The following is a 27735-nucleotide window of genomic DNA, read 5'->3' as shown; positions in this document are numbered from 1 at the left end:
ACTGAGATAAGGTGGGAATGGTGATGGGCAGGTGCTGCTGGGTATCCTACCAAGGGTGCCCTCTGGCCAGGGAACCCTTGCTCTAGCCCTCAAGCTTGCCTCCCTCTCCTTCCTGCTCCAGCTGGGGCAGAAGGAGATCAGCTGGCCTTAGCCTTTGGGATACCGTACCTGTTGCCATCAAGTCGATTCCAACTCATTGCAACCCTATGAGACAGAGTAAAACTGCCCCATAGGGTTTCCAAGGAGTGGCTGGTGGATTCAAACTGCCAGCCTTTTGGTTAGCAGCAGAGTTTTAACCACTGAGCCACCAGGACCTTTCTTTAGCTACAGATGTTCAAAACCCTTCCCAAGAACCCCAATAAGTAAAATATTAATTACGCTTACATAACTCTTACTATGTTCTAAACACTTTACATACAGCGATTTATTTGATTCTCAAACAACCCTATGATAGGCGTGTGTTGTTGTTTTGTGCCATTGAGCCAATTCCGACTCATAGCGACCCTATAGAACAGAGTAGAACTGCCCCATAGGGTTTCCTAGGCTTAAGTTTTTATCGGAGCAGATTGCCAGGTCTTTTCTTCTGCGGGGTGGCTGGTGGGTTCAAACTTCTAATTTTTCAGTTAGCATCAGAGCATTGTACCCATTATGGCACCAGTATGATAGGTACTATTCTTATTTTACAGATAAACTGTAGCACAGAAGATTGAGGAGGAAAAATAAAAGGGACAAATGAATCTTCACCACTTAGATGTTCACCATTTAGGAGTAGGAGGGATGAAGCCTGGAAACAGGTGAAGAGTTTGACCGAGGTTAACGGCAAGATTGGGAATAGAACCCAGACCCTTCCTTCCTTACACCAGGCTGGTCTGGTTGGTATATTGCAGCTGGAATCACAGCAGAAAGAATTGTATTTAGACTCAACGAGAGATTTCCAAGGGGCTATGTAGGGTGAGATATGTTAATGGTAGAAGAACAGAGACCAGTACATACAAAAGCAAATCAACCAGGACTCCAGAGCTTCAACCCATGCACGCCTACTGCGTGGCAGGCCCTGGAGATAGATGACTGAGACAGTCACTGCCCTCTAGGGGCTCACACAGAGACACAAACACAGCTAAATTAGCATCAGACATGTTTAGGTGCTATTAAGCATGAGGCAGGCGTAGGAAGCCAACAGCAGGCTGACTTCTTGTGGTCCCCTTGCACTGAGAAGCGATGACTGAACTAGTGGCAATCCTTCTCCCTTCAGAAGTCACACCGACTCACAAAGCTTGTAAACAGGCTATGAATGACTCTCCATAAACGCCGTGACCCATGGCCAGGGGAGCCTGGCGGAGAATTGTCCCCAAACCACAAATATTCCTGGTGGTCCATATGGCCCTGGCCCAAGGAGAGACTCAAGCCTGACCCCAAAGCACTTGAAATCTCCTGGCCTGACATCAAAGTCAGGCTTCGGATTTAGAAAGGGGAAATGGGGGACAGTCAGTCTCCCCTGACATAAGTTGCAGAATGTACATCATAAATCCTGCTCAAACTCCTGGGTGATATTTGTCTGCACTTCCCACATAGATCCCTCCTGACATGATTCACACCACGGGAACTGGAAAAATCCGACCTTGAAAATCATAGTTTCATTACCGCCTAGCAAAATGCCAGGAATATGGGGCCCAACTAAATAATCTTAGAGAGGGGCAGCTCTACTTCGAGGCAGCTGTTTTGCATTGGGGGTATTGGTAAGAATTTTATACCATTGATGTAGTTCAGTATTGATCAAATGGAGCTAATGTGGGAACCCAGTGGGCCATGTATGTCTCCTACCCCTCAGGTGAGTGGCAGCCTGCCAGCCAAGTTTCAATTCCATTCCTTCAGCATGAGACTGTTCTGTTTATCCAGGAAGGGGGCCTTTGGATGTCTGTTCTCTGGGCAGGGAGCCAGGGACCCAGGAGAGCACAGCAGACACACTGGCACTAGAGCACCTTAAAAGGTAAAGCCAGGGCCTCTGGCCAATGACACACCTTAGCCCCACCCAGGGACCTAGAAAGCAGGGATCATTGTTCCCAAGATGCATGGATGATGTAATCCTCGGTGTAATAGAAAAGAATGTGAGCTCACTGAACGTAAGGCTGCTTTTGGGCCTGTGTGACAAGGAAAGAGGCAAGAAACCCAGCCCCTCTCTGGCCACTCCACCCCCAAACTGCTCTATCTTCTGTCCCCCAAAGCCTGGTTGCCTTGTGAAAACATAGACCAAACCACACCATAGATCTGGAAGTAAAGGCAGAGCTGGAGCCTCGGCCTGTGATTCCCATGCTTCCCTCCCCCGTAGTAGGTTGTGCCCCAGCCCACCATCAGATCTCCTGTTAAACTACAACCCAGGCTGGGTCACCCAGTTGTGTTCATATCCTCCAACCCCAATCTGCAAGGGTCATCATCCCCGGAGCCACATCTCCTCTAGTGCCCCTGCCAGGATAGTAGAAGACAGCTCGCCTCTCATCCCCACCCTATTCCCTTTCTAGTCAGTTTCCTTGTTTGTGGTTTGCCTCCCCACCTAAAACATCATCTCCAGAGATCCAAGACTTGAGAGTCTTGCTCACTACTGTGTCCAAGCACTATGCCTGACCCTCAGAGGCCATTCAATAAGTATTTGTGGAGTGAGTGAATGGATGAACATAGTTCTCAGGCTCCTCAGCCAAGAAGAACTATTGTGAGACCCCAGCCTAGGCCACAATCAGACCCTCCTACATAAATTAACCCCTTCGCTAACTTTCCCCAGTGACCCTCTGACCCCACCCCCACCCCAATCCTAAAGATTTGGTTCAATCACTATTAACTTAAGTCACATGGACCCACACACCCAGAGGGGAGGCTTGTTTCCTGGCAGGGCTTCAAATCGGTTTGTTCCAGCTCAAACCCCTGCTGAGAATTTGCATTTCCACCCCAGATATACTGAATCAGAATCTATATTTTAACTAGATCCCTTGCAGATTCTTATGTATAATAAATTTTGAGAAACAGTACTAGTGGTTCTCAGGATTGGTCCCTAACCAGCAGTATTAGCATCACCTGGGAACCCTGGTGGGGTAGCAGTTAAGTGCTACAGCTGTTAACCAAAAGGTCAGCAGTTCAAATCCACCAGATGCTCCTTGGAAACTCTATGGGGCAGTTGTTCTCTGCCCTATAGGGTCACTATGAGTTGGAATCTGCTCCACAGCAAAGGGTTTGGTTTGGTTTGGGGCAGGGGAGCTTGTTAGAAATGCAAATTCTCAGCAGGGGTTCGACCCAGAACAAACCAGTCCAAAGCCCTGCTTCCTGGTACAGTTTTCTCTCAGCCCCTCCCCCAAATCCAGCCAGCTTTGTATTCCGGGAGTTCCCTGGGTGGCTCATATGGTTTGAGCTTGGCTACTAACCAAGACTGGCAGTGTGAAGCCACTCAGCAGCGCCACGGAAGGAAGGCCTAGCAATCTACTTATGTAAGATTAAAAAAAATTGCCATTGAGTCCATTCCAACTCACAGAGACCCTAGGAGGTACAGAGTAGAACTACTCCATGTGGGTTTTCTTGGCTGAAATCTCAACAGAAGCGGATCACCAGGCCTTTCTTCCGAAGTACTGCTGGGTGGATTCAAACTACCAACCATTGAAAATCCTTTGGAAGGCACTTCTACTCTGACACACATGGGGTCGCCATGAGTTGGAGTTGACTCAATAGCAAAGAGTTGGGTTTTGGTTTTGGTTTTCTGGGAATGGCCTGCGGACTCCAGGCACAAAGAGCATGGCAGTTCAGTCACCTGCACAACTTTTTATTGAAAAGGAGGAGTCCCAGGAAAAGAGGGGGAGAAGTTCAGAAGGACAGGGTGTTGGGTCCAGATAAACTACAAGCCATGTCCCCCTAGGGGCACCAGCGTCCAGGCTAACTCGGCACTGGGGGCAGCTCTGTCACAACTCGGTAAACTGCCCTCCAAGACCTTATGCTCTGGGGTGGGGGACAAGAGGGAGAGGAGAGGTGAGTTCCATGGAAGGGAGGTCTGAGACAGAGGGGTAAGTCTCTGGGGCAGAAGCTGGGGTTCCTTGACTACTCTGGAGCGGGGCGGGAATGGTTCAGCATCCGCGGGGACCACTGCCGCTGAAGTCCCCAACACAGCCGGAGGATTCGCAGAGCGCGCAGCCGCCGCCAGGGGCGCTCGTCTCCAGGGCGTCGGAGCCGGCTCCAGGTGGGAGCAGGCGAGAGGGGCCTGAGGCTGAGCCCGGCCTGCCAGCGGGAGCGCTGCTTGGAGCTGATCGGAGATCGCTGTTGGAGGAAGGAAAGCACACGCCCCCCACCCCAGCCCCCAAGACAAACATACAAACCCCTCCTCCCGGAGACAGACACACAGACCCTGCCCTCCAACAGGAGACAAAGTGCTAACTCTCCCAAAGAAATAGATACACAGACTCCTTCTCCCAAGAAACAGACCCAAGAATCTTCCCTGGACACAGACACACAAATTCCCTCCACTCCAGAAAAAAAGTATCTTCCCTAGGGGAAAAAAAAAACCACCGTTGCCATGGAGTCATTCCGACTTATGGTGACCTCATGTGTTACAGAATAAACTGTTCCAGAGACCCACAAAAGGCCCTCCCCAGGACAAACCCACAGAACATACCCCCAAAGAATAGACGACAGGGCCCCCCTTTTCCCCAACACACACAGACACAAAGAATCACCCCCAAGAGAAGAAACAACCCCCACAAAGGGGAGACAGGGAGGCAGCACTCACAGACACCCCTCACTCACAAGGACAAAAACAGACCCTGGCCCCCAGCCCAAGAGGAGTAAGATATGACCCCTATAACCCACCTTATGCCTCTGGTTTACTTACTGACACTACCTTCCCCAAATACCAGACCAAGCCTGCAGAGGAGGAAAGGAAGCAGGTAAGTGAATCTACTTACTAGGTTTAGTAGTTTCCGTTCTTCACGATGAAACTCTCCTGAGCCTCCCCAGACTGGCAGAAATCTTGCTATTCTTCAAGTTCCTTGATTCTCTTGAACCCACCCAGCCTTTGAGTCAAAAACTCCTTCCAGACCTTTAAACTCCATCCCCCCGACTTAAATTCAAATATTTATTTGGTTTGTTCCAAATTGTTGATGACTTCTTGGAGGAAGGAGAAAGCAAAAGATCTACACTTTCCTTGGCCTAGTCTTAGCTTGAAAGGAGGGTCCTGATAGAGCATTTTAAACTTTTAAAGGAGACTACTGAGGACATGGTCCAATTATTGAAAGAATATTGTTCAAGTCTCACCCCATCACTTTCTACCTGTGTGCCCTTGATGTTCTCATTTACCCTCTCTGAGACTCAGTTTCCTCAGCTGCAAAGTGGGGGTTTGTGAGGTTTAAAGGAGTCCCTGCGTGTTGCAAACAGCAACGTGCTCAGCTGCTAACCAAAAGGTTGAGGGCTCAGATTCACCTAGAAGCACCTCGGGAGAAAAAAAAAAAAAGGCCTGGCAATCTACTTCCAAAAAATCAGCCACTGAAAACACAGTTCTACTCTGACACACACGAGGTCTCCACGAGCCGGAATCAACAGCAACTGGTTAACTGGTTTTGGTAATAAATGTAGCCTATCTGTCACATCCCCCACGTGTCTGTCAGTTTGTCGTACTGTGGAGGCTTGTGTGTTGCTGTGATACTGGAAGCTATGTAACCAGTATTCAATACCAGTAGGGTCACCCATGGAGGACAGGTTTCAGCTGAGCTTCCAGACTAAGACAGACTAGGAAGAAGGACCCGGCAGTCTACTTCTGAAAAGCATTAGCCAGCGAAAACCTTATGAATAGCAGCGGAACATTGTCTGATATAGTGCTGGAAGATGAGCCCCCCAGGTTGGAAGGCACTCAAAACATGACTGGGGAAGAGCTGCCTCCTCAAGGTAGAGTCAACCTTAATGATGTGGATGGAGTAAAGCTTTCGGGACCTTCATTTGCTGATGTGGCACAACTCAAAATGAGAAGAAACAGCTGCAAACATCCATTAATAATCGGAACCTGGAATGTATGAAGTATGAATCTAGGAAAATTGGAAATGGTTAAAAATGAAATGGAACACATAAACATCGATATCCTAGGCATTAGTGAGCTGAAATGGACTGGTATTGGCCATTTTGAATCAGACAATCATATAGTCTACTATGCTGGGAATGACAGCTTGAAGAGGAACAGTGTTGCATTCATCGTCAAAAAGAACATTTCATGATCTATCCTGAAGTACAACGCTGTCAGTGATAGGATAATATCCAGACGCCTACAAGGAAGAACAGTTAATACGACTATTATTCAAATTTACACACCAACCACTATGGCCAAAGATGAAGAAATAGAAGATTTTTATCAGCTGTTGCAGTCTGAAATTGATCGAACATGCAATCAAGATGCATTGATAATTACTGGTGATTGGAATGCGAAAGTTGGAAACAAAGAAGAAGGATCAGTAGTTGGAAAATATGGCCTTGGTGATAGAAACAATGTCAGATCGGATGATAGAATTTTGCAAGACCAACGACTTCTCCATTGCAAATACCAACATAAACAGCGACTATACACATGGACCTCGCCAGATGGAACACACAGAAATCAAATTGACTACATCTGTGGAAAGAGACGATGGAAAAGCTCAATATCATCAGTCAGAAGAACTCCAGGGGCTGACTGTGGAACAGACCATCAATTGCTCATATGCAAGTTCAAGCTGAAACTGAAGAAAATCAGAGCAAGCCCACAAGAGCCAAAATATGACCTTGAGTATATCCCACCTGAATTTAGAGACCATCTCAAGAATAGATTTGACATATTGAACACTAGTGACCAAAGACCAGATGAGTTGTGGAATGACATCAAGGACATCATCCATGAAGAAAGTAAGAGGTCATTGAAAAGACAGGAAAGAAAGAAAAGACCAAGATGTATGTCAGAGGAGACCCTGAAACTTGCTCTTGAGCGTCGAGCAGCTAAAGCTAAAGCAAAAGGAAGAACTGATGAAGTAAAAGAACTGAACAGAAGATTTCAAAGGGCCCCTCGAAACGACAAAGTATTATAATGACATGTGCAAAGAGCTGGAGATGGAAAACCAAAAGGGAAGAACACGCTCGGCGTTTCTCAAGCTGAAAGAACTGAAGAAAAAATTCAAGTCTCGAGCTGCAATAGTGAAGGATTCTATGGGAAAAATATTAAACGACGCAGGAAGCATCAAAAGAAGATGGAAGGAATACACAGAGTCATTATACCAAGAAGAATTAGTCGATATTCAACCATTTCAAGAGGTGGCATATGATCAGGAGCCGATGGTACTGAAGGAAGAAGTCCAAGCTGCTCTGACGGCATTGGCGAAAAACAAGGCTCCAGGAATTGATGGAATATCAATTGAGATGTTTCAACAAACAGATGCAGTGCTGGAGATGCTCACTCGTCTGTGCCAAGAAATATGGAAGACGGCTTCCTGGCCAACTGACTGGAAGAGATCCATATTATGCCTATTCCAAGAAAGGTGATCCAAATGAATGTGGAAAATATAGAACAATATCATTAATATCACACACAAGCAAAATTTTGCTGAAGATCATTCAAAAACGGCTGCAACAGTATATCGACAGGAATCTGCCAGAAATTCAGGCCAGTTTCAGAAGAGGACGTGGAACCAGGGATATCATTGCTGATATCAGATGGATCCTAGCTGAAAGCAGAGAATACCAGAAGGATGTTTACCTGTGTTTTATTGACTATGCAAAGGCATTCGACTGTGTGGATCATAACAAACTATGGATAACACTGCGAAGAATGGGAATTCCAGAACACTTAATTGTGCTCATGAGGAACCTTTACATAGATCAAGAGGCAGTTGTTCGGACAGAACAGGGGATACTGATTGGTTTAAAGTCAGGAAAGGTGTGCGTCAGGTGTATTCTTTCACCATACCTATTAAATCTGTATGCTGAACAAATAATATAAGAAGCTGGACTATATGAAGAACAGGGCATCAGGATTGGAGGAAGACTCATTAACAACCTGCGTTATGCAGATGACACAACCTTGCTTGCTGAAAGTGAAGAGGACTTGAAGCACTTACTAAAGAAGATCAAAGACCACAGCCTTCAGTATGGATTACACCTCAACATAAAGAAAATGAAAATCCTCACAACTGGACCAATGAGCAACATCATGATAAACGGAGAAAAGATTGAAGTTGTCAAGGATTTCATTTTACTTGGATCCACAATCAACAGCCATGGAACCAGCAGTCAAGAAATCAAAAGACGCGTTGCATTGGGCAAATCTGCTGCAAAGGACCTCTTCAAAGCGTTGAAGAGCACAGATGTCACCCTGAAGACTAAGGTGCGCCTGACCCAAGCCATGGTATTTTCAATCGCATCATATGCATGTGAAAGCTGGACAATGAATAAGGAAGACCGAAGAAGAGTTGATGCCTTTGAATTGTGGTGTTGGCGAAGATTATTGAATATACCATGGACTGCCAAAAGAATGAACAGATCTGTCTTGGAAGAAGTGCAGCCAGAATGCTCCTTAGAGGCAAGGGTGGCGAGACTGCGTCTTACATACTTTGGACATGTTGTCAGGAGGGATCAGTCCCTGGAGAAGGACATCATGCTTGGCAGAGTACAGGGTCAGCGGAAAAGAGGAAGACCCTCAACAAGGTGGATTGACACAGTGGCTGCAACAACGAGCTCAAGCATAACAACGAATGTAAGGATGGCGCAGGACTGGGCAGTGTTTTGTTCTGTTGTCCATAGGGTCGCTATGAGTCAGAACAGACTCGATGGCACCTAACAACAACAACATCTGGCACATGCTGGGTGCTCAGCTCCCTCTCCTCCTTCTCAGGCTGGTGCACCCTACTCATGCTGGCAGCCCTTGGTTCTCTACTGCTAAGTAAGGGTTAGAAGCCACACCCTCCATGTTCCTGTAACCCTGCCATTCCCAGGCCTGGGGGAAAGGGACAGAGTTGAGAAGAAGGCACTCCACACAGTGTACCTTGTTCCTACTGACTGGGCCTTGGTCCCTGCAGCTGTCTTGATGGACAAACTGCCCTGTTCCTTGATACTGGGGGCAAATGACTTCATGAATCTCCCCATCCTAGGTGCCAAAGGTGGTCATTAGCTAGGACATTTTGGACATTTAGGAAAACTGACTCAGGAGAACAAGTTCCTGAATACCCAGGTCATCTCTCCCCACCCTTCCCTGGCTGATGGTGATCTAGGGGGTGACCTCCATGTGCCCCTGCACTCCTCACCCCGTGATCACACATGAAGCATTGCCTAGCCCTCACCTGCTTTCCTCGCCCTCCAGCAACTTGCGGTAGGTGGCGATCTCAAAGTCCAGGCCCAGCTTGACAATCATCAGCTCCTGGTACTCGCGCAGCTGCTGCACCATGTCCTGCTTGGCCTGATGCAGGGCAGCCTCCAACCAGGCCAGCTTGCCCTTGGCACCTTCACCCTGCAGAGCTGGTGGATCCTTGGCTCGCTCTGGTTTGCAGGACTGGGGTAAAAGGAATACCAAGGACCTTCTCGGCCCCTACCCCTCCACCCTCAAGGTCCCAAATCTTCCTCAGAGGCTGAAGGGCTCCAGAGGCTGGAGATTGTCCATGGTTGTGAGAAGTGAGCATGCCTGCTCAGGAACATGTGTTTGTGTGTCTACACCGCAGGATGAACTACAACTCTCCACCCTTCTGCTATCAGGGTGGAAATTTGGGGCCAGCCATCTGGGAAGACTGAGAGAGAACCTTTATGTCTAGTATGGTGACACTTCTAATATGAGCCAGAATCCAGGAAGCATCAAATACCCTTAGCACATAATGCTGGGTTATTGTTTCACAGGGCACAGGGTCAAGGTCATGCTAACAGGAAGAATATCCTTTCCTCATAGGAGACTAGAGTTTGTAGTGTCTGGAAACAAATATTTGGCTGGCAAGGAATGCTTTGCTGCTTAGGAACTCTGGGGAAATTGGAGCAGCTGTGGCTGGTGGGAGACTAAGCCACCACCCCGGGAACCTTATCAGCTGGTCTCTTCTGAGAGTCGTCCATTCCTGGGCAAGGGATAGCCCCGTGAATGCCCCTCAGAGCCTGAGACACTTGCATCTGCAGAAAGCAAGAAAAGACAAGGAGCAGAACCCCTGCCTCCTGTGGGGTAGGGTGTGAGCCAGGGGGTTTGGAAGACAGGGCTTCTGGGAAAAAAGAGGAAGTTGAGGGGGGATAGATTGGGACACAGATAGCATCCACTTTGGAATGTCTCCTTTCCAAGGCCTCAAGCCTGAGAGTCGCAAACCCAAATGCCTACAGAGCCCTGGCGAGAAGCATAGACAGGTGAGGGCCAAATGGTGATCATATATCAATAGTGTTCAGTTCCACAGAGAAATATGCTCTCTTCCATTTTCCTGAAATCGTAACGACCTCTTTCATTTTTCAGTCTTTCACTTTTCTACTTTAGGTAGAGACATAAAGCTCAGAGCCTCGTCTCTTCTACAAGAAGAGTGACAGTGCTAACCAGGGCGATGATAAATGGCAAGGGACCCAGACTGAAGGATGGAATTGGGAGTGATGGGGACTGTGGCACACAAGGGGGCATACACCCAGTGAAGACAGAGGCCTCTCTTCTCTAGCCAAGTGTTACCATGTGGGAATCACGGCATATAGCCAGATCTTCAGTGTTTTTTTGTTTTTTTTTTAAAGAAAACTGAATTTGTAGGTAAAATCTTGCCATTTCTGAAGATGGACTCAAATTTAATGCTATGTAAGGCAAATGAAACACACATTCATAAAAATGTGCATACCCACATAAAAAGAAAGCAATATACAAGCATACATACCCATATACATCTTTACCTGCATGTTGATTTCTTATACATATGATATACAGAGTTCTAGGCAAATACCTCAACATAAAAACCCGAAACCAAACCCATTGCCTTCGAGTCAATTCTGACTCATAGCAACTCTATAGGACAGACTACAACTGCCCCATAAGGTTTCCAGGGAGCACCTGGTGGATTCAAACTGCCAACCTTTTAGTTAGCAGCTGAACTCTTAACCACCACACCACCAGGGTTTCAAATCCTTACGACTGGATCAATAAACAACATCACAATAAATGGAGAAAAGATTGAAGTTGTCAAGGATTTTGTTTTACTTCGATCCACGATCAACACCCCTGGAAGGAGCAGTCAAGAAATCAAACTCCGCATTGCATTGAGCAAATCTGCTGTAAAAGACCTCTCTAAAGTATTAAAAAGCAAAGATGTCACCTTGAAGACTAAGGGGCGCCTGACCCAAGCCATGGTGTTTTCAATTGCCTCATACGATTGTGAAAGCTGGACAATGAATAAAGAAGACCAAAGAAGAATTGACGCCTTTGAGTTACAGTGTTGGCGAAGAATATTGAATGTACCGTGGACTGCCAGAAGACCAAACAAATCTGTCTTGGAAGAAATATAGCCAGAATGCTCCTTAGAAGCAAGAGTGGTGAGACTACATCTCACATACTCTGGACATGTCAGGAGCGACCAGTCCCTGGAGAAGGACATCATGCTTGGTAAAGTAGAGGGTCAGTGAAAAAGAGGAAGACTCTCAATGAGATGGATTGACACAGTGGCTGCAACAATGGGCTCATCATAACAATGAATTGTGAGGATGGCACAGGACTGGGCAGTGTTTCATTCTGTTGTACATAGGGTAGCTATGAGTCGGAACTGACTCGACGGCACCTAACCACAACAGGCAAATACAAGCATGATGTACACATACAACCGTACTCCTGTATGCTCAAACACTCAAAACAGGACACTCTACTCAAATATGCCAAAGGATTGGGGGGGTGGTTGTTTAGTGGTCATAAATAACGGACACCTCCCCCAGCATCACTCTGCCACATGCCTCCCCCCCTACCACCTGACTCTCAGTGCTGTCCACCTCCACAGTCAACCTCTGGATGGCCTGGTTAAGCCTGTTCAGCTCCTCCTTGCTGTGCCTCAGGTTCTGCCTGTGTTTCTGCACGTTGGCCTTTATCTCTTCACACTGCGGGGTGGAGACAGCAGAGTAAAAAATAAATAGCAGCAGAGTAGAGTCGGGGAATTAGGGAGGTGAGGAGAGCAGACACGGGCATCTAATTGAAGCTAGCAAAACAGTTCCAACATCCACCCTTCTACTTGCTATCATGGGCAAGTCATTTAACTTCTCTAGCATCAGTTTCTCCATCTGTAAAACAGGGGTGATAATCTTTCCTGTTTCCAAGGGTTGCTTGGCTGGCACAGTGGTGGGTAATCCACTAGGCCTGGAGATGGTAAAATTAGCATGAACTCCGGCACAAAGGGCGAAAACGTAGGGCAACAGCCTGTTGAGCTGAACTTTTGGACTGAAACCACGTAGGGTTTATTACAGGAATAATCATTGCCATTGACTCGATTCTGACTCATGGCAACCCCTTGTGTTACAGAATAGAACCGAGCTCCATGGGGTTTTCTTGGCTGTAATCTTTATGGAAGCAGATCGCCAGGCCTTACTTCCGTGGTGCCTCTGAGTGAATTCAAACCACCAACCTTTCAGTTAGTAGTTGAATTCCAGGAATAGATGTAGTTAAACTCTAGGAAATGAATTACTGTAATATACCACATGTGATCATCTAAATAAATGTAAAATACATTTAATAAAATTCGACAATAATTCCTAATTTTAAAAATAATTTTTTAAATATAGGAATATGAAAGAACTTCCTTAACTTGATAAATACTGTTAATCAGAAACTAGTTGCAAGGATCTAGATTCCAGGTCCCCAATTCCCAAGCCCAAGGCCACAATGGGAAGAGGTACCTACAAAGGACAAATTCAGGAGACTTGCCTCCAAATGCCTATACACAAATAGCATTACACTTGAACAGTGCCTTACACTTTGCAAAGTCTTTTACCTCCACCATCTTACTAGGGGCCCATGACCACATGAAGGAGACCAGGCAGACGTTGTTATTGCTGTGAGTCGATTTGGACTCGTGGCAACCCCATGAGTGCAAAGGAGAACTACTTCATAGAGTTTTCAAGGCTGTGTCCTTTTGGGAGCAGATCACTAGGACTCACTTCCAAGGTGCCTCTGGGTGGGTTCGAACCACCAGCCTTTCGGTTAGTAGTCCAACGCTTAGCCACTGGTGCCACCCAGGGACATCTACCTGGGTGTCTACCCAGGTAGACGTTACTGTCTCCGTTATCATTCCTTGGGCTAGTGTCCATCACCATTAAGAGATAGACCTGGCCACCAGTAGATTCATCACATAACAGGGGCCTTAATAATGTGAGTTATCCTGTCAGTCAACCACTGAGCCAGATAGCATCTCAAGCCCATTCTCTTTGCTCTGCACCCTAAGGGCCAGATAGAGCCAGAGAACAGGAATTGTTCACACCAGCCCAATGCAAACTTCTTTCCATGGCAGATGGAATATGGAGGAACAGGAATGAGCAGACTGCAAAGCATCCTCTTCCACAAATCCCCACCCTATTTGCACTGCCCTATCCTTTCCTGATCCCATTCCCAAAAGATAGTGACATAGCAGACAGGCTTGTGCCCGGCTAGGTCCAATGGAGCTAGGTAGAGTCCAAGGCCCCTCAATCCATATAATCTAATGAGCCTTGTAGACCAGTCTTACCATGATGAAGGGAGCTGCAGTCTCCCCCAAGTATCACTTGAGCACCAAGCCCAGCTCCTGCCCAAGAAGCTTCCAGAATCCTTGCCTCTGAGGACTAGGCCCTCTCTTTCCTGGGGGCTTTGTGACCTCACCTTGTGACAATCACAGAGTTCTGACCAGGAGGCTACAGAAGCAGGGGATGGGAGGGGGTCGCATTTGACCCCAGATGGGTAAATGAAAGTCCCTGGGCAGGAGTGGGCCTTGAAGGAAAGTGGAGAAGAAGGAAGGATATTACAGGTCTAGGGGAAATGTGAGGCACTGAGGAGATATGGCTTATGGAGTAGGTAGTGGGAAGCCACAAAAGGTACTTGAGCAGGCTAGTGGCCTGATGTGAGGTGTGCTTTAGGAAAACCTGTCAGATAGCTGTACAAGGTAGGCAGGAGGGTAAAACGCTGGGGCTGGGGATGCCAGTTCCAAGACTTTGCAAAAAATCTGGGGCAAGCTGCTAGATGTCTCTAAACCAGAGGAGTGACCGCAGAACAAGCTGCTATTGGCATTTTCTGTTTTATGAATTTTTTATACTTGCTAAAAAAGTATACATAAACGTATATTAAATAACAATAATAAAGCAACCCCCTGTGTACCCACCCATGTCTTAGAAGGCCCCCGTTGGGACCTGTCTTAATTTCCTAGTGCCGCTGTAACAGAAACACCACACGTGGGGGCTTTAAAGAATGGAATTTATTTTCTCAACACTCAGGAGGCTAGAAGTCAGGATTCAGGGCACCAGCTCTTGGAGAAGGCTCTCTCTGTCCACTCTGGGGGAAGATCCTTGTCTCTTTCAGCAGCTGTTCCTTGATTCCTTAGCAATTTTCATGTGGCATCTGTCTTCCTCCATTTGTGTTTGCTTGTCTGTCTGTGCCGCACCTTATAACTCAGAAGTGATTAGATTTAGGAAGCACCCTACACTGATATGACTTTATTAACACAACAAAGAAAACTGCGTCCAAATAGGATTACGTCCACAGGAATAGAGGTAAGGATTCCAACACATGTTTCGGAGGGACAGAATTCAATCCATAACAGGACCATTCCTCATCACAGCACTCTCCATCCCTGACCCATCCAGTCCCCGAATCACTATCCTGAGTTTCTGTGTGAATCATCCCCTTGCTTTTCCTTATAATTTTAACATGGATGTATGTAGCCCCAAACAGTTGTTTTGTTTTGCCTGCCTTTAAGCTTTATGTAAATAGAATAGCATCATTCGTATGCTTCTATGACTTGCTTTTTCCTCTTCAACATTCTATTTGTGAGATTCATCCATCCATTTTGATGCATTTTTTAACTCTGTATAGTCTTCCAATATGTGATTATCCATTCCCCTGTGAGTAAAGCATATCTGTATTTTGGGGTTTTTTATAATAAATAACACTGCTGCAAACTTTTTTGTGCACTTCTGCTGGTATACTTTGGCAACCAACACCCATGGAAGCAGCAGGCAAGAAATCAAATGATGCATTGCATTGGGCAAATCTGCTGCAAAAGACCTCTTTAAAGTGTGAGAAAGCAAAGATGTCCTCCTTTCCCTACTGATCTACCATACCACTGATGTTGTATGTCAAAATTTTATATATGTGTGTGTGTGTGCACGTGCACACACAACACACTTGGCATTTCTCAAGCTGAAAAAACCAGAAAAAAAAAATGCAAGCCTCAAGTTGCAATAGTGAAGGATTCTACAGGGAAAATACTAAACAACACAGGAAGCATCAAAAAAAGATGGAAGGAATACACAGAATCACTGTACCAAAAAGAACTGGTCGATGTTCAGTCATTTCAGGAGGTAGCATATGATCAAGAACTGATGGTACTGAAGGAAGAGATCCAAGCTGTGCTGAAGGAATTGGAGAAAAACGAGGCCCTAGGAAATGACAGAATACCAATTGAGATATTTCAACAAATGGATGCAGCACTGGAAGCACTCAGTCATCTATGCAAAAAAAAATTTGGAAGACAGCTACCTGGACAACTGACGGGAAGAGATCCATATTTATGCCTATTCTAAAGAAAGGAGATCTAACTGGATGTGGAAATTATCGAACAATATCATTAATATCACACACAAGTAAAATTTTACTGAAGATCATTCAAAAGAGGTTGCAGCTCTTCATCAACAGGGAACTGCCAGAAATTCAAGCTGAACTCAGAAAAGAACATGGAACCAGGGATATCATTGCTGATGTCAAAAATGGATCATGGCTGAAAGCAGATGTCTCAATCATCTAGTGCTGCTATAGGAGAAATACCACAAGTGGATGGCTTTATCAAAGAGAAATCCATTCTACCACAGTTTAGTAGGCAAGAAGTCAAAATTCAGGGCATCGGCTCCAGGGGAAGGCTTTCTCTCTGTGTCGGCTCTGGAGGAAGGGCTGTGTCATCAATCTTCCCCTGGACTAGGAGCTTCTTAGTGCAGGAATTCTGGGCCCAAAGGACACGCTGTGCTCCTGGTGCTGCTTTCTTGGTGTTATGAGGTTCCTATGTCTCTCTTTCATATCTCGAAAGAGCTCGGCTTAAAACACAACCTAATCTTGTAGATTAAGTCCTAGCTCATTAACATAACTGTCAATAATCCCACCTCATTAACATCATAGAGGTAGGATTACAACACATACGAAAATCACATCACATGACAATGGTGAACAATCACACAATACTGGGAATCATGGCCTAGCCAAGTTGAAACACATTTTGGGGGGACACGATTCAATCCATAACAGCAGAGAATACCAGAAAGGTGTTTACCTGTGTTCTGTTGACTATGCAAAGGCATTTGACTGTGCGGATCGTAACAAATTATGGATAACATTGCAAAGAATGGGAATTCAGAACGCTTAATTGTGCTCATGAGGAACCTATACTTAGACCAAGAGGCAGTCGTTCAAAGAGAACAAGGGAATACTGCGTGGTTTAAAGTCAAGAAGGTGTGTGTCAGGGTTATATTCAATCTGTATGCTGAGCAAATAATCCAAGAAGCTGGACTATATGAAAAAGAGCTAGGCATCAGGATTGGAGGAAGACTCATTAACAACCGGCATTGTGCAGATAATACAACCTTGCTTGCAGAAAAAAGAGGACTTGAAGCACTTACTGGTGAAGATCAAAGACTTCAGTCTTCAGGATTGATTACACCTCAACGTAAAACGAAACTCACAGCTGGACCAACAAGCAGCATCACGATTAACGGAGAAACGTTTGAAGTTGTCAAGGATTTCATTTTACTTGGATCCACAATCAATGTCCATGAAAACAGCCGTCAAGAAATCAAACAATGCATTGCATTGGGTAAATCTGCTGCAAAAGATATCTTTAAAGTGTTAAAAAGCACTGAGCTAAGAGCTGTGGGGACCATGGTCCTGGGGAACATCTAGCTCAATTGGAATGACAGTTTATAAAGAAAATGTTCCTACATTCTACTTTGGTGAGTAGTGTCTGGGATCTTAAAAGCATGTGAGTGGCCATCTGGGTTACTCTACTGATCTCACCCTGTCTGGAGCAAGGGAGAATGAGGAAAACCAAAAACACAAGGGAAAGATTAGTCCAAAGGGCTAATGGACCACAACTACCACACCCTCCACCAGACTGAGTCCGGCACAACTAGATGGTGCCCAGCTACCACTACTGCCTGCTCTGACTGGGATCACAATAGAGGATCCCCAACAGAGCTGGAGAAAAATGTAGAACAAAATTCTAACTCACAAAAAAAGACCAGACTTACTGGCCTGACAGAGACTGGAGAAACCCCAAGAGTATGGCCCCTGGACACACTTTTATCTCAGTAATGAAGTCACTCCCGAAGTTCACCTTCAGCCAAAGATTTGACAGGCCCATAAAACAAAACAAGACTAAAGGGGCACACCAGCCCAGGGGCAAGGACTAGGAGGCAGGAGAGGACAGGAAAGTTGGTAATAGGGAACCCTAGGTCAAGAAGGGAAGAGTGTTGACATGTCGTGTGGCTGGTAATCAATGTCACAAAACAATATGTGTACAAATTGTTTAATGAGAAGCTAGTTTGTTCTGTAAACGTTCTTCTAAAGTACAATAAAAAAAAGAAAAGAAAATTCCCTCCTGGCCTTTTGCAGTCAGTCTCCCCACCCTACTCTAGGCAACCACTGACCTGTTATCTATCTCTGTAGATTAGTATTGCCAATTCTAGAATTTCATATAAAAGAAGAATGCAGAATATATTGTTTTGTTTGACTTTTGTTCACTTACCAAAACCAAAAACCAAACCCAGTGCCGTCGAGTCGATTCCGACTCATAGCGACCCTATAGTAGAGAGCAGAACTGCCCCACAGAATTTCCAAGGAGCATCTGGCGGATGCGAACTGACGACCCTTTGGTTAGCAGCCGTAGCGCTTAACCACTACGCCACCAGGGTTTCTTTTGTTCACTTAGCATAATGTTTTTCAATTCATCCATGTTGTTTCATAAATCAGAATTCATTCTTTTTTATTGTTGAGTAGTATTCCATTGTATAGACCTGTCTTCATATTTCTTAAGGAGTGAAATTTCTGTCTCATATGTTAAGTATATGTTTAGCTTTATAAGAAATTGTCAGACTGTTTCCTTAAGTGGTTATACACTCCAAGAAAGTTCCAACTGCTCCACACTTGGTATTGTCTTTTAAATTTTCGAGTGGATGTTAGGAGCCCTGGTGGTGCAGTGGTTAAGAGCTACTGTTTGCTAACCAAAAAGTTGCCAGTTCAAATCCACCAGCTGCCCCTTGGGAGCCCTATGGGGCAGTCCTACTCTGTCCTATAGGGTTGCTATGAGTCGGGATCAACTTGACAGCAACAGGTTTGGTTTTTGGTTTAGTGGGTGTTAAGAGTTTTCTCATGGTGGTTTTAATTTGGATCTCCCTGATGACTGCTAACAATGAGCAACTTTTCACATGCTTATTGGAATATCATATATCCTCTTTTGTAAAGTGCCTGTTGTCTTATTATTGAAGGGTAAGCATTCTTTACATTTACATTTAAAGTAATTATTGATATACTTGGGTTTAAGCCAACAGTATTGCTCTTTGTTTCCCATTTGTCCCTTCTATTTTTGTTGTTATTGCTCTCTATCGTTCTTTTCCTGATTTCTTTAGAGTTAATCAAATAATTATTTAATTTTTCATTTTATTTATTCTATTGGCTTCCTGGTAATACTTTTTTTTTTTGTTATATTTGTAGTGGTTACTCTAGATCTAACAATATGCATCTTTTATTTAACAAGGTCTATTTTATTTAGAGTTAACATTGTACCACCTCCCATTTCTCAACTGATGTTTCACACTTGAAGTTGACAACAGTATAATTCACTTACCCATCTCTCCATCATTTCTGTAATTGTTGCCCTATCTTCTACTTTTGCATACATTATTAACAATGTTATTATTTTGTTTTAAACAATCTTATAAATTATGAAAAAATTATCTTTTATATGTGTCCACTTATTTACAATTTCCAGTACTCTTCTTCCGTTTATGTAGATTTGAGATTCCATCTTGTATCATTTCCCTTCAGCCTGAGGAATTTCCATTGTCATTTCTTTGTAGTGCAAGTCCTGTGCACTGGCTTCTTTCAAGGTTTTTTTTTTTTTTTATCTTCTCTTTTCAGGATTTTCACTATAATATACCTAGGTGTGGTGTTCTTTTTATTTATTGTGTGTGGGGCTGTCTGAGATCTTGAATCTGTAAGTAGATGTTTTTCACCAAATATATGAAGTTATTTCTTTAATATTTTTCTGCCCTACTCTCCTTCTCTTCTCTCTCTAGGACACCTATTAAGAGTATGTGAGATTATCCGATATTGTCCCATAGGCCCATAAGGCATTGTTCATTTTTCTTAATGTATTTTCTCTCTTTTTTTTTTTTTTTTTTTGGATTGGAAATTTTCTATTCATCTGTCTTCAAGATCACTGACCTGTTATCTGACAGCTTCCATCTGTTGTTAAGCTCATCCATTGACTTTTTCATTTCAGCTATTGTGCTTTCCAATTACAAAATTACCATTTTGTTATTTTTATTTATAGTTTCCATTCCTCCATCTGTTTACTCGTTAAGCTTATGTATTCCTTTAGTTCTTTGAACATGTTTATAATAGCTGCTTTATAGTCTTCGTCTGTTAAACTCAACATCTGGGCCACCTTTGGGTCACTTTTTATTGTCTTCTCTTTCATATTTTCCATTTATTTGTTGTGTTCTGCATAATTTCTTTAGACTTATTTGTCAAATTACTGTCTTTTTAATTGGGTGTAATCTGTTGTTTAACCATCCATTTGGGTTTCTAATTTAATTGTTATAGTTTACATTTCTAGAAATTCTATTTGACTCTTTTGCAAATCAGCCTGCTAATTTTTAAAATTGGGTATCCTCTTATTTCATTAAACATATGAAACACATTTACTTTATTTTCTGACTCCAATTATTTTCTGACATACCAAAAGTCTTTCTTGGTATGATTCTGGTGTGGGATGGTTCTGCTGACTTCTGGTTACAATGGCATTTTGCTCATCTTTCATTATGTTTGTTTTCTCGTGAGCCCAGGTTTGTTGGAACTTTCTTCCTTAGAATTCCTTGAGGCCTGGGTTTAAGTGTCCTTCCTCTAGAAAGGATTTACATTTGCTTTTTCCAGACTTTGGGGAAGAATCACCAACCTGGGATCATTTTAAAATATATTCTAAGCTTGGATATTTTGAATTTTTAATACCAAAAAAAAAAAAAGTGAACTGTAGCCCAAACCTATATGAGGGCAAACTGTGGTTTAGAATTATCAGGGAAACTTTTCTCCCCTTTACCCAAAGCCAAAGTCAAGACATACAAGTTTCCTTCCTCTCTCTCTGCAGGCTCTTGTCCTGCTTCACCTTTCCCCGGGTGTCATGTTTGGGGGTCTCGGGCAGAGTGGCAAGTCTCCAGAGGCAACTCAGTCCCCAGAATTTGAGATCACCAGAGATGAGTCTGGAGTTGCAGTAGTTGATGCTGCAGCAGTTAATCAAACAGTGCACTTGCAAGGTCACAAGCTGGTGACCAGGCACTCTCCAGTCAGAGGGTCTTGCAACCAACTGACTGGGAAGCTGTCTGTCCAAGGATGGGTCTCAACTGGGTGGGTGGTCTCTGGAATTGAGTTTTGTACCTCAGTAGAGTCCAGGTGCTAAATTCGTATCTGTGTGTTCTAAGCTATTTTTGTAAGGGTAAGCATTATTCTCAGCTAAACCTGAAAAGTTACATCTGTGCTGAAATGTTCCTACCCTTGAGTTGTCAGGGAAATGGCCACTGGGGTCAAATTTCTCCTCCAAGGACACATACTGAAAAGGCTTGCAAGACACTTATGACCTGTTGGCTGCTTACCGCCACAGCCATTTTATATGTCCTAAGGCGAGACCCTATTCCCCGTGTCCAGGTGGTACTAGTAAGGGACATACAGCAAAAAGGGCCTCACAAGATGCTTGTCTGTCCACTAGCCATCTATCATCTGATGGTCATAATTAAAAGCCCCCTAGCAGACACTACACTGAGGATGGTTCCAGTTTTCTGTTAGAGACATTGATTCAATTCTTCCTTGCAAGAAACAGAAGTTGCTGGTGGCAATTTTCAAAGAAATATTTGACTAAGTTTGGTGACTCTTTGGGTGGGAAAAATAGATATGAAAGAGTTTTAAGCTTGAAATATTAGGAAGAACTGATGTTGTTGTTGCTGCTGTTGTTAGGTGCCGTCAAGTTGGTTCTGACTCATAGCGACCCTATGCACCACGGAATGAAACACTGCCAGGTCCTGCACCATGCTCACAATCGCTGTTATGCTTGTTGCATTGTTGCAGCATTGTTGCCAAGAGCAACAGGAGAATGGTTCCTGCTTATCTCCATCTCCGGGGATGACAACAACATAAGTTTTCCTGTGGTCTGTCCTAGAGACTCTCACCCATGCATGGTCCTAGCAGCCCCAGCCACATTGAATGCCTTTCTGGAGATCCCACCCACTCCTCCAGGCCTGAAGTGATAGGCAGAAAGACTGACAACCAGGACAGGTACTACGTGACTTTATTTTAAACGTAGATAGCAAGGAGGAAATGAAGATTTGTAAAAGAAGAGCAAGACTATGAGGGAAGAGGAAGGTTGAGAGTTGGGGACTGGGGAACTGTCCTCTTCCTGGGTTCAGACAGCCCAGAATCCTCAGATGGAACATATCCATGGGGTCCTTCACACCTCTCAATAGTCTTTCTCAGCCTAGGGGAGGCAAGAGAGGGGAACTCACACAGCGAGAGAATGGGAGAACAGGGAAGATGTGTCAGGGTGAGATCAAGCAGTTACACCCTGCCACCAGGCTACACATGGCACGGTAGGGCAGAAGGGTCAGCTGGGATCCATGGGGAGGATGAGAGGGCTGAAGTCTTCAGTGTAACCTCAAGTCCTGCCAGCTTAACACTTCATGCAGCTATTGCCACAGGCTCCACCCTACAGGAGCTTATCCCACAGGTGTGAGTGATTTCAGGAGGACCTCCCTTGGGGACAGCCAAACTGATGAAATACCTGTTTTCACCCAGAAAAGTGTTTGACATCTTGAACATGGACACATGTGCTTTGGACAGACAGAGAATGGAAACTTCCTGTGATGGGGGAAAAAAAAACACTGATAATGACAGGTCTTGAGTGAGGAATTATTCCACTCGATACCTGTCAGCTCGCTTTTTGTAACAGTGTGGCTGTAAATAAGGGAAGCCATTTCTCCTTGAGTCTCTCCACTCTCAGAGCTAAAAAGTTCTCACTGTCTTATTGTCAGGAACTATGACGGCCTTTTCTCTCCAGCACCACTCATGAGCTGGGTGACAAGTCCCACACAACTGTGTGAAGGCTTCAATGATGTGACTATCTGTGAGTAACTCTGGCCCTGAGGGAGACACTGAAGTTAGTGGGGAATTTCACAGTCATCTCTCCTCTCTCCTGGGGGAACATCATCAAGATGGGGTTTTGGAAAGTCCTACTCAGGCAACTCTGAAGCTCTGGCAGAGTATCTTCCACAGCGGAGAGCCTGAAGGTGCCCTGAGGAATCATCAGCCAAGGCCGGGGCTTGAACAGAAGCTGCCCAAGGCCTCGTGGACTCTGCTTTTTGCAAGATCATTAAGGAGGGGAGGGGAGGCTGGCTTGGGATGTTTCCTTCCAGGTGGTCAGCTGTACTCATGACATCAGAGTCTTTCAGTTTGGGCCATAAGATGAGCTCAGACCAGGGGAAAAGGATGGGCCATCCTCAGCCTGGAAGATGGACCCTGGCAGCTTTGAGAAGAAGAGCTTTCCATGGGCTCCCCAGACAGGGCTCCAGGGGCCAAATTCTCAAGGCAACTTGTGGCACTTAACCCTTGGCATACCCGGAAGGATATTGTATCTATCCCTACCAAGACATATGTGGGGATGTAGAAAAATCAACCATACAACCAAAGAGTTCTTTGTTCAGCTGCTTCATGCTATGGTACCCATGAAGTTGGTAGGTGTGTGTGGACAATGTGGTTTGAAGGTTCCAGATATCTGGACCCGTAAAACCCCAGCCTGCCTGCCCACCTCCATCCCTTCCTATGTGCCTGTAAGATTTCTTACCCCACCCAACACAGATTCTCTCCCTCAATTAGTCAATAAATGCATGGCCACACTCTCCAGACGGTCTCTTTCAAAGGGCTCCCTGTTATATGGGACACCCTTCAGGAGAACTTCTCAGAGAAGCTCTGAGGCTGACCTCCCAAACCTGGACTGAGGGGTGGAACTGGGGGTCCCAGCTGGGACAGTTTCAGTGTGCAAGAAGCCACAGCTCCCAGACCTGGAAGAGAGGCCAGGAGTCCTGTGATGGTTATCAGGGTAGGCACCTGTGGTGACCAGGGTGATGGAGAGGAAATAATAATAGCAGCTACCATTTATTGTCCAGTTACTATGCATCAGCCATTGTGCTAATGCTTTACATATACACCTCATTTTATCCTTACAATGTCCCTGGGTGTCTTAGTTATCTAGTGCTGCTATAACAGAAATACCACACATGTATGGCTTTAACAAACAAAAATGTATTCTCTCACAGTTTAGGAGGCTAACCCAGACCCAGTGCCATCAAGTCAATTCCGACTCGAGGCCAGAAGTCTGAATTCAGGATGTCAGTTCTAGGGGAAGTCTTTCTCTCTCTGTCCGCTGTGGGAGAGGGTCCACATCAACTTTCCCCTGGGTCTGGGAAGTTCTCAGCAGAGGGACCCTGGGTCCAAAGGAGGTGCTCTGCTCCCATCTCATCTTTCTTGGTGGTATTGAGGTCCCTCTCTCTGCTTGCTTCTCTCTTCTTTTGTCTCTTGTAAGATAAAAGGTGATACAGGCCACACCCCAGAGGAACTTCCCTTACATCAAATCAGGGTTGTGACCTGAGTAAGGGTGTTGCATGCCACCCTAAACCTATCTCATTAACATAACAAACATAACTTAATCTCTTAACATAACCTAATCTTGCCTCATTAACCACAGGACAACTACATCATCACAAAATGGAGGACAAGTACACAATACTGGGAATTATGGCCTAGCCAAGTTGACACATACTTTGGGGGGACACAATTCAATCCATGACACTGGGCATGTTTTATTATCTTCATTCTAAGTACAAAGGAAACTGAGGCACAGAGATGCTGTGTAACTTGTCACCCAGCTTGTAACTGACAGAGTCCAGGCTTGAACCCAGATGTGTCTGATTCCAGAGTTCGTGCTTTTGACCATTAACCACAGAGAAGAAAGCGATGTATTTCTGAAATGGGTATCTTAATGTTGAAGTTGTGTTTCATAAGGATGTCTCAGGTTACCATAGGTAGACACACACACACCCTTAGATACTCCATATACTGACCCCCTGTCACATTCCCTCACACCCCTTGGGGCCTGCCTCTCTTCAGGTCAAACACCTCCTGTGCTCAGCTTGACATTCGAAGCCCACCCAACCATCTACTATCTAGCCTCAGTTAGCCTCCTCTCCCCCTTTCCTTACCCCATTGTATTCTTCTGCCAAAACTGACTGCCCACCGTTTCCCTCATATCCTCTGGCCTTCCTTGCTTTGTCTTTGCTCATGTGGTTCCCTCTGCCTGAATTCCCCTCATCTCTCTCATCTCAGCATATCCCATCACTCACCATTCTTCAAGGTCCAACCAAAGTGTCATTTCCTCCAAGACCCTGCCTTGACCTCTGGACCCCAGTCCCCATAGTGAACACTCATTCTCCTGCCAAACCCACATGGCCTGGTGTCCCTCCAGTAGAGCCAGGCCCCATGCAACTTTATGTTAAGGTCTTCTGTGTCATGTGCCTGCTTTGCACGGGGATGCATTCTCCTTGTTCACACTCTGTACCTGATGAGTGCTCAGTAGAGGTTTGCTCTCTACCTTGAACTGGCTCCTAGGACCCACTGGGGGCTAAAAGAGAAACATGGTAACTGAGACACAGCATTCACTTTTCATCACTAGATCAATGTATTGGAGACAAAAGGGGCAGGAGAATGCTTTCTAGAAGATCTGGTGAAGAATGGAGAGCCCTCCTCTTTCCCAGCACCTGTGACTACCAACCCTCTCTATGGAGAAGGCTTTGGTTGTGTCTGAAATCTCTCATTCTTCAGCCCATTTCTCTCCTCTGGGTTTCAAGAATAATAAAGAGGACACCAGGGAGTATGTTTCCCTGGGATAGGTCAGGGATTTAGTACTAACTTTTTGGGGACCACTGTGGTCTAAAGGCCAAACCTTTTGATTCTGTCCCTTTTAGGTTGTGTTCTTAGCAAGCATCTCTCCCCTTTGTCTGGATATTAAATTATCAGTGTGGAGAAAGGCTGACTATTAACCTCCTTGTTGTTTGTGATGGCACAGAAAGTCCTCTCCATCTACCCATGAAACCCAGAAAGAGATCCAAGTATGCACCGTGTAAGTGCCTCCAAAAGTCTAATTTAAAACGTTCATGTTTCAGGGTAGGTCAATTTCCTCTTGTGGGGAAGGTGCTGAAAGAAGACTTCTCCGATCCTATTCCCTGGAGAAATAATCCCACTGCCATCAAGTTGATTTTGACTCATTGCGACCCTACAGGACAGAGTAGAACTGCCCAATAGCGTTTCCAAGGAGTGCCTGGGAGATTCAAACTGCCAACCTCTTGGTTAGCAGCCGTAGCACTTAACCACTACGCCACCAGGGTTTCCGCACAATCCTGAAGCCAAGCATTAGCCACAGTCAGAGATCCCAGCTGAGGGTAAAAAGCAAAAGACACTTTTGAGTTGGGCTACAACTTCTATAGAGGGTGGAACTAAAGTTGCGTTTAAACTCTTACAAAACACACCTGGGCTGGACCAAAGGGATTCAGGACCATGAGTGCCTGGAAAAGATAGCTAAGGGTGCAGCGCAGCACTCTCTGGAAAAAAACGAGGTGCCACAGCCTGGGCTGGCTGTGAAGATCTAGGGAGTTTCAGGACTTAATTGCCATTTGCACAATAATAACACACATTTAAAAGCAAAGGAAGGGTGATTTGCCTGCTTCTCTTTAATGCTCTCTGCTGAGCACACACTCTGGATTTCCTCACTGATAATCAGGCATATAATTAACCCCCTTTATGAAAAATAAATAAATAAATAAATATTTTTTTGCAGCATTCCAGAACTGGTGGCTCTGGCCAAGATCCAGCTGAGGGGAAGGCTTTGGATCAGGCCAATTTCTCCCAAAGTCCAGAGCCCAGAAGTCTGTGCTCCTGCCTCAGAGTTCAGCCCTCACTCAGCTCCCCAAAATTCAGACCCTGGGAGAGTCCAGTGTGGAGGAGGGGGCTCTGATTCAGATTCTCACTCTGCCAGTCCATTGTTGTGTGGCTTTAAACAAGAGCTTACTTTCCAAATCTGGGAAAATGAGCACAGTAATACCCACCCCAGAGGGCTGTCCTGGGGGTGAGATGAAATAATGTATTATACAGCCCTTAACACAGTGCTGGGAGCCCTAGTGGCCCAGTGGTTAAGAGCTACGGCATGCTAAGGGCTGCTAATGAAAAGGTCTGCAGTTTGAATCCACCAGCCGCTCCTTAAAAACCCTATAGGGCAGTTCTGCTCTGTCCTAAAGGGTCACTGTGAGTTGGAATTGATTCCACGGCGACTGGTTTTGTTTTGTTTTGTTAGCACAGTGCTAGATGCATTGTAGGCTCCGCAGTGCACCTCCCATCCTCCCCCCAAGTGGAGTGGAGAGGGGTGTACCAAGCGGCTGGGGGATGGGGAGGAGACTTACTTGCAGAGGCTGTCTGAGCTAAGTCCTGAGAAAGAAAAGGAAAGAGAAAGTTTTTGCCTAAAGGGAGGCAAGATGGATGGCAAATTAATAATAGTAGAATAAATAGAACAAACAAATAAATAAACAAACATTATGAAGCTCTTAAGTGCCAGGTAAGGCCCTAAATGCTTTCCAGTCCATTAACTCATTAGGTACTCCCAACAGTTCTTAAATGTGTACTATTATTATCCCCAGCTGCTAATCAAAGGGTCCACAGTTTGAAACCGCCAGGCGCTCCTTGGAAACTCTGTGGGGCAGTTCTACTCTGTCCTATAGGGTCACCATGAGTGGGAATCGACTCGACGGCACTAGGTTTACTAGGATTATTATCCCCATTCTGCGGGTGAGGAAGCTGAGGCTCAGAAAGGTCATTCACCTGCCCAAGGTCATGGCATGAACCTGCAGGACTAACTTTAGAGGCCGTTCTTCAACACAAACTCAGGCGCACATCCTCTCTCTCTCTCTTTCTCTCTCTCTCTCTGTCTCTGTCTCTCTCTCTCACCCCCCACACCATGTGGAATGCACAGATAATGAATGAAGGCCAAGGCTTCCTACCCAGCTGTCCTGCCCAGGGACCGAGCCAATGACCCAGCCTTCCCTGAGCTACTCGGGCAGAGTCCCGCCGGAGGGGTGTAGGGGTCCCGCCCCCTGGGGCCCACAGCTCCTGGCGCGCGCAAAGCTGACCAGGCGCTTTCCAGCCCCATAAAGCGAGGGCCCGAGGCCAAAGCCGTTTTATGTGGGTGGCGGGGC

At 45.4% G+C, this 27735-nt stretch overlaps 1 protein-coding gene across 1 annotated transcript; it reads right to left on the bottom strand.

The window, feature by feature from the left end:
* Positions 1–4097: 4097 nt before the first annotated feature.
* LOC126076331 (keratin, type II microfibrillar, component 5-like) lies at positions 4098–12950 on the bottom strand. Its single transcript, XM_049884882.1, has 4 exons — positions 12942–12950; positions 11950–12054; positions 9315–9523; positions 4098–4248 (listed from the first exon to the last, which is right to left on the bottom strand). The coding sequence occupies exons 1-4, from the start codon at positions 12948–12950 to the stop codon at positions 4098–4100; spliced, it is 474 nt and encodes a 157-aa protein (XP_049740839.1).
* Between the last annotated feature and the right edge of the window lie 14785 nt (positions 12951–27735).

This window comes from Elephas maximus, chromosome 4, assembly GCF_024166365.1.
Source record: "Elephas maximus indicus isolate mEleMax1 chromosome 4, mEleMax1 primary haplotype, whole genome shotgun sequence".
Taxonomy (NCBI): Eukaryota; Metazoa; Chordata; class Mammalia; order Proboscidea; family Elephantidae; genus Elephas; species Elephas maximus.
This window is presented reverse-complemented; position numbering and strand designations above follow the sequence as displayed.

Excerpts from the sequence above, each read along its gene's own strand:
- LOC126076331 (XM_049884882.1), bottom strand. Across the intron at positions 9,524-11,949 it reads TCCAGAGGTTGACTGTGGAG|TCCTGCAAACCAGAGCGAGC; the intron begins GTGGACAGCACT and ends CTTTTACCCCAG. Across the intron at positions 4,249-9,314 it reads CTGGAGGGCGAGGAAAGCAG|GCCGGGCTCAGCCTCAGGCC; the intron begins GTGAGGGCTAGG and ends TCCCGCTGGCAG.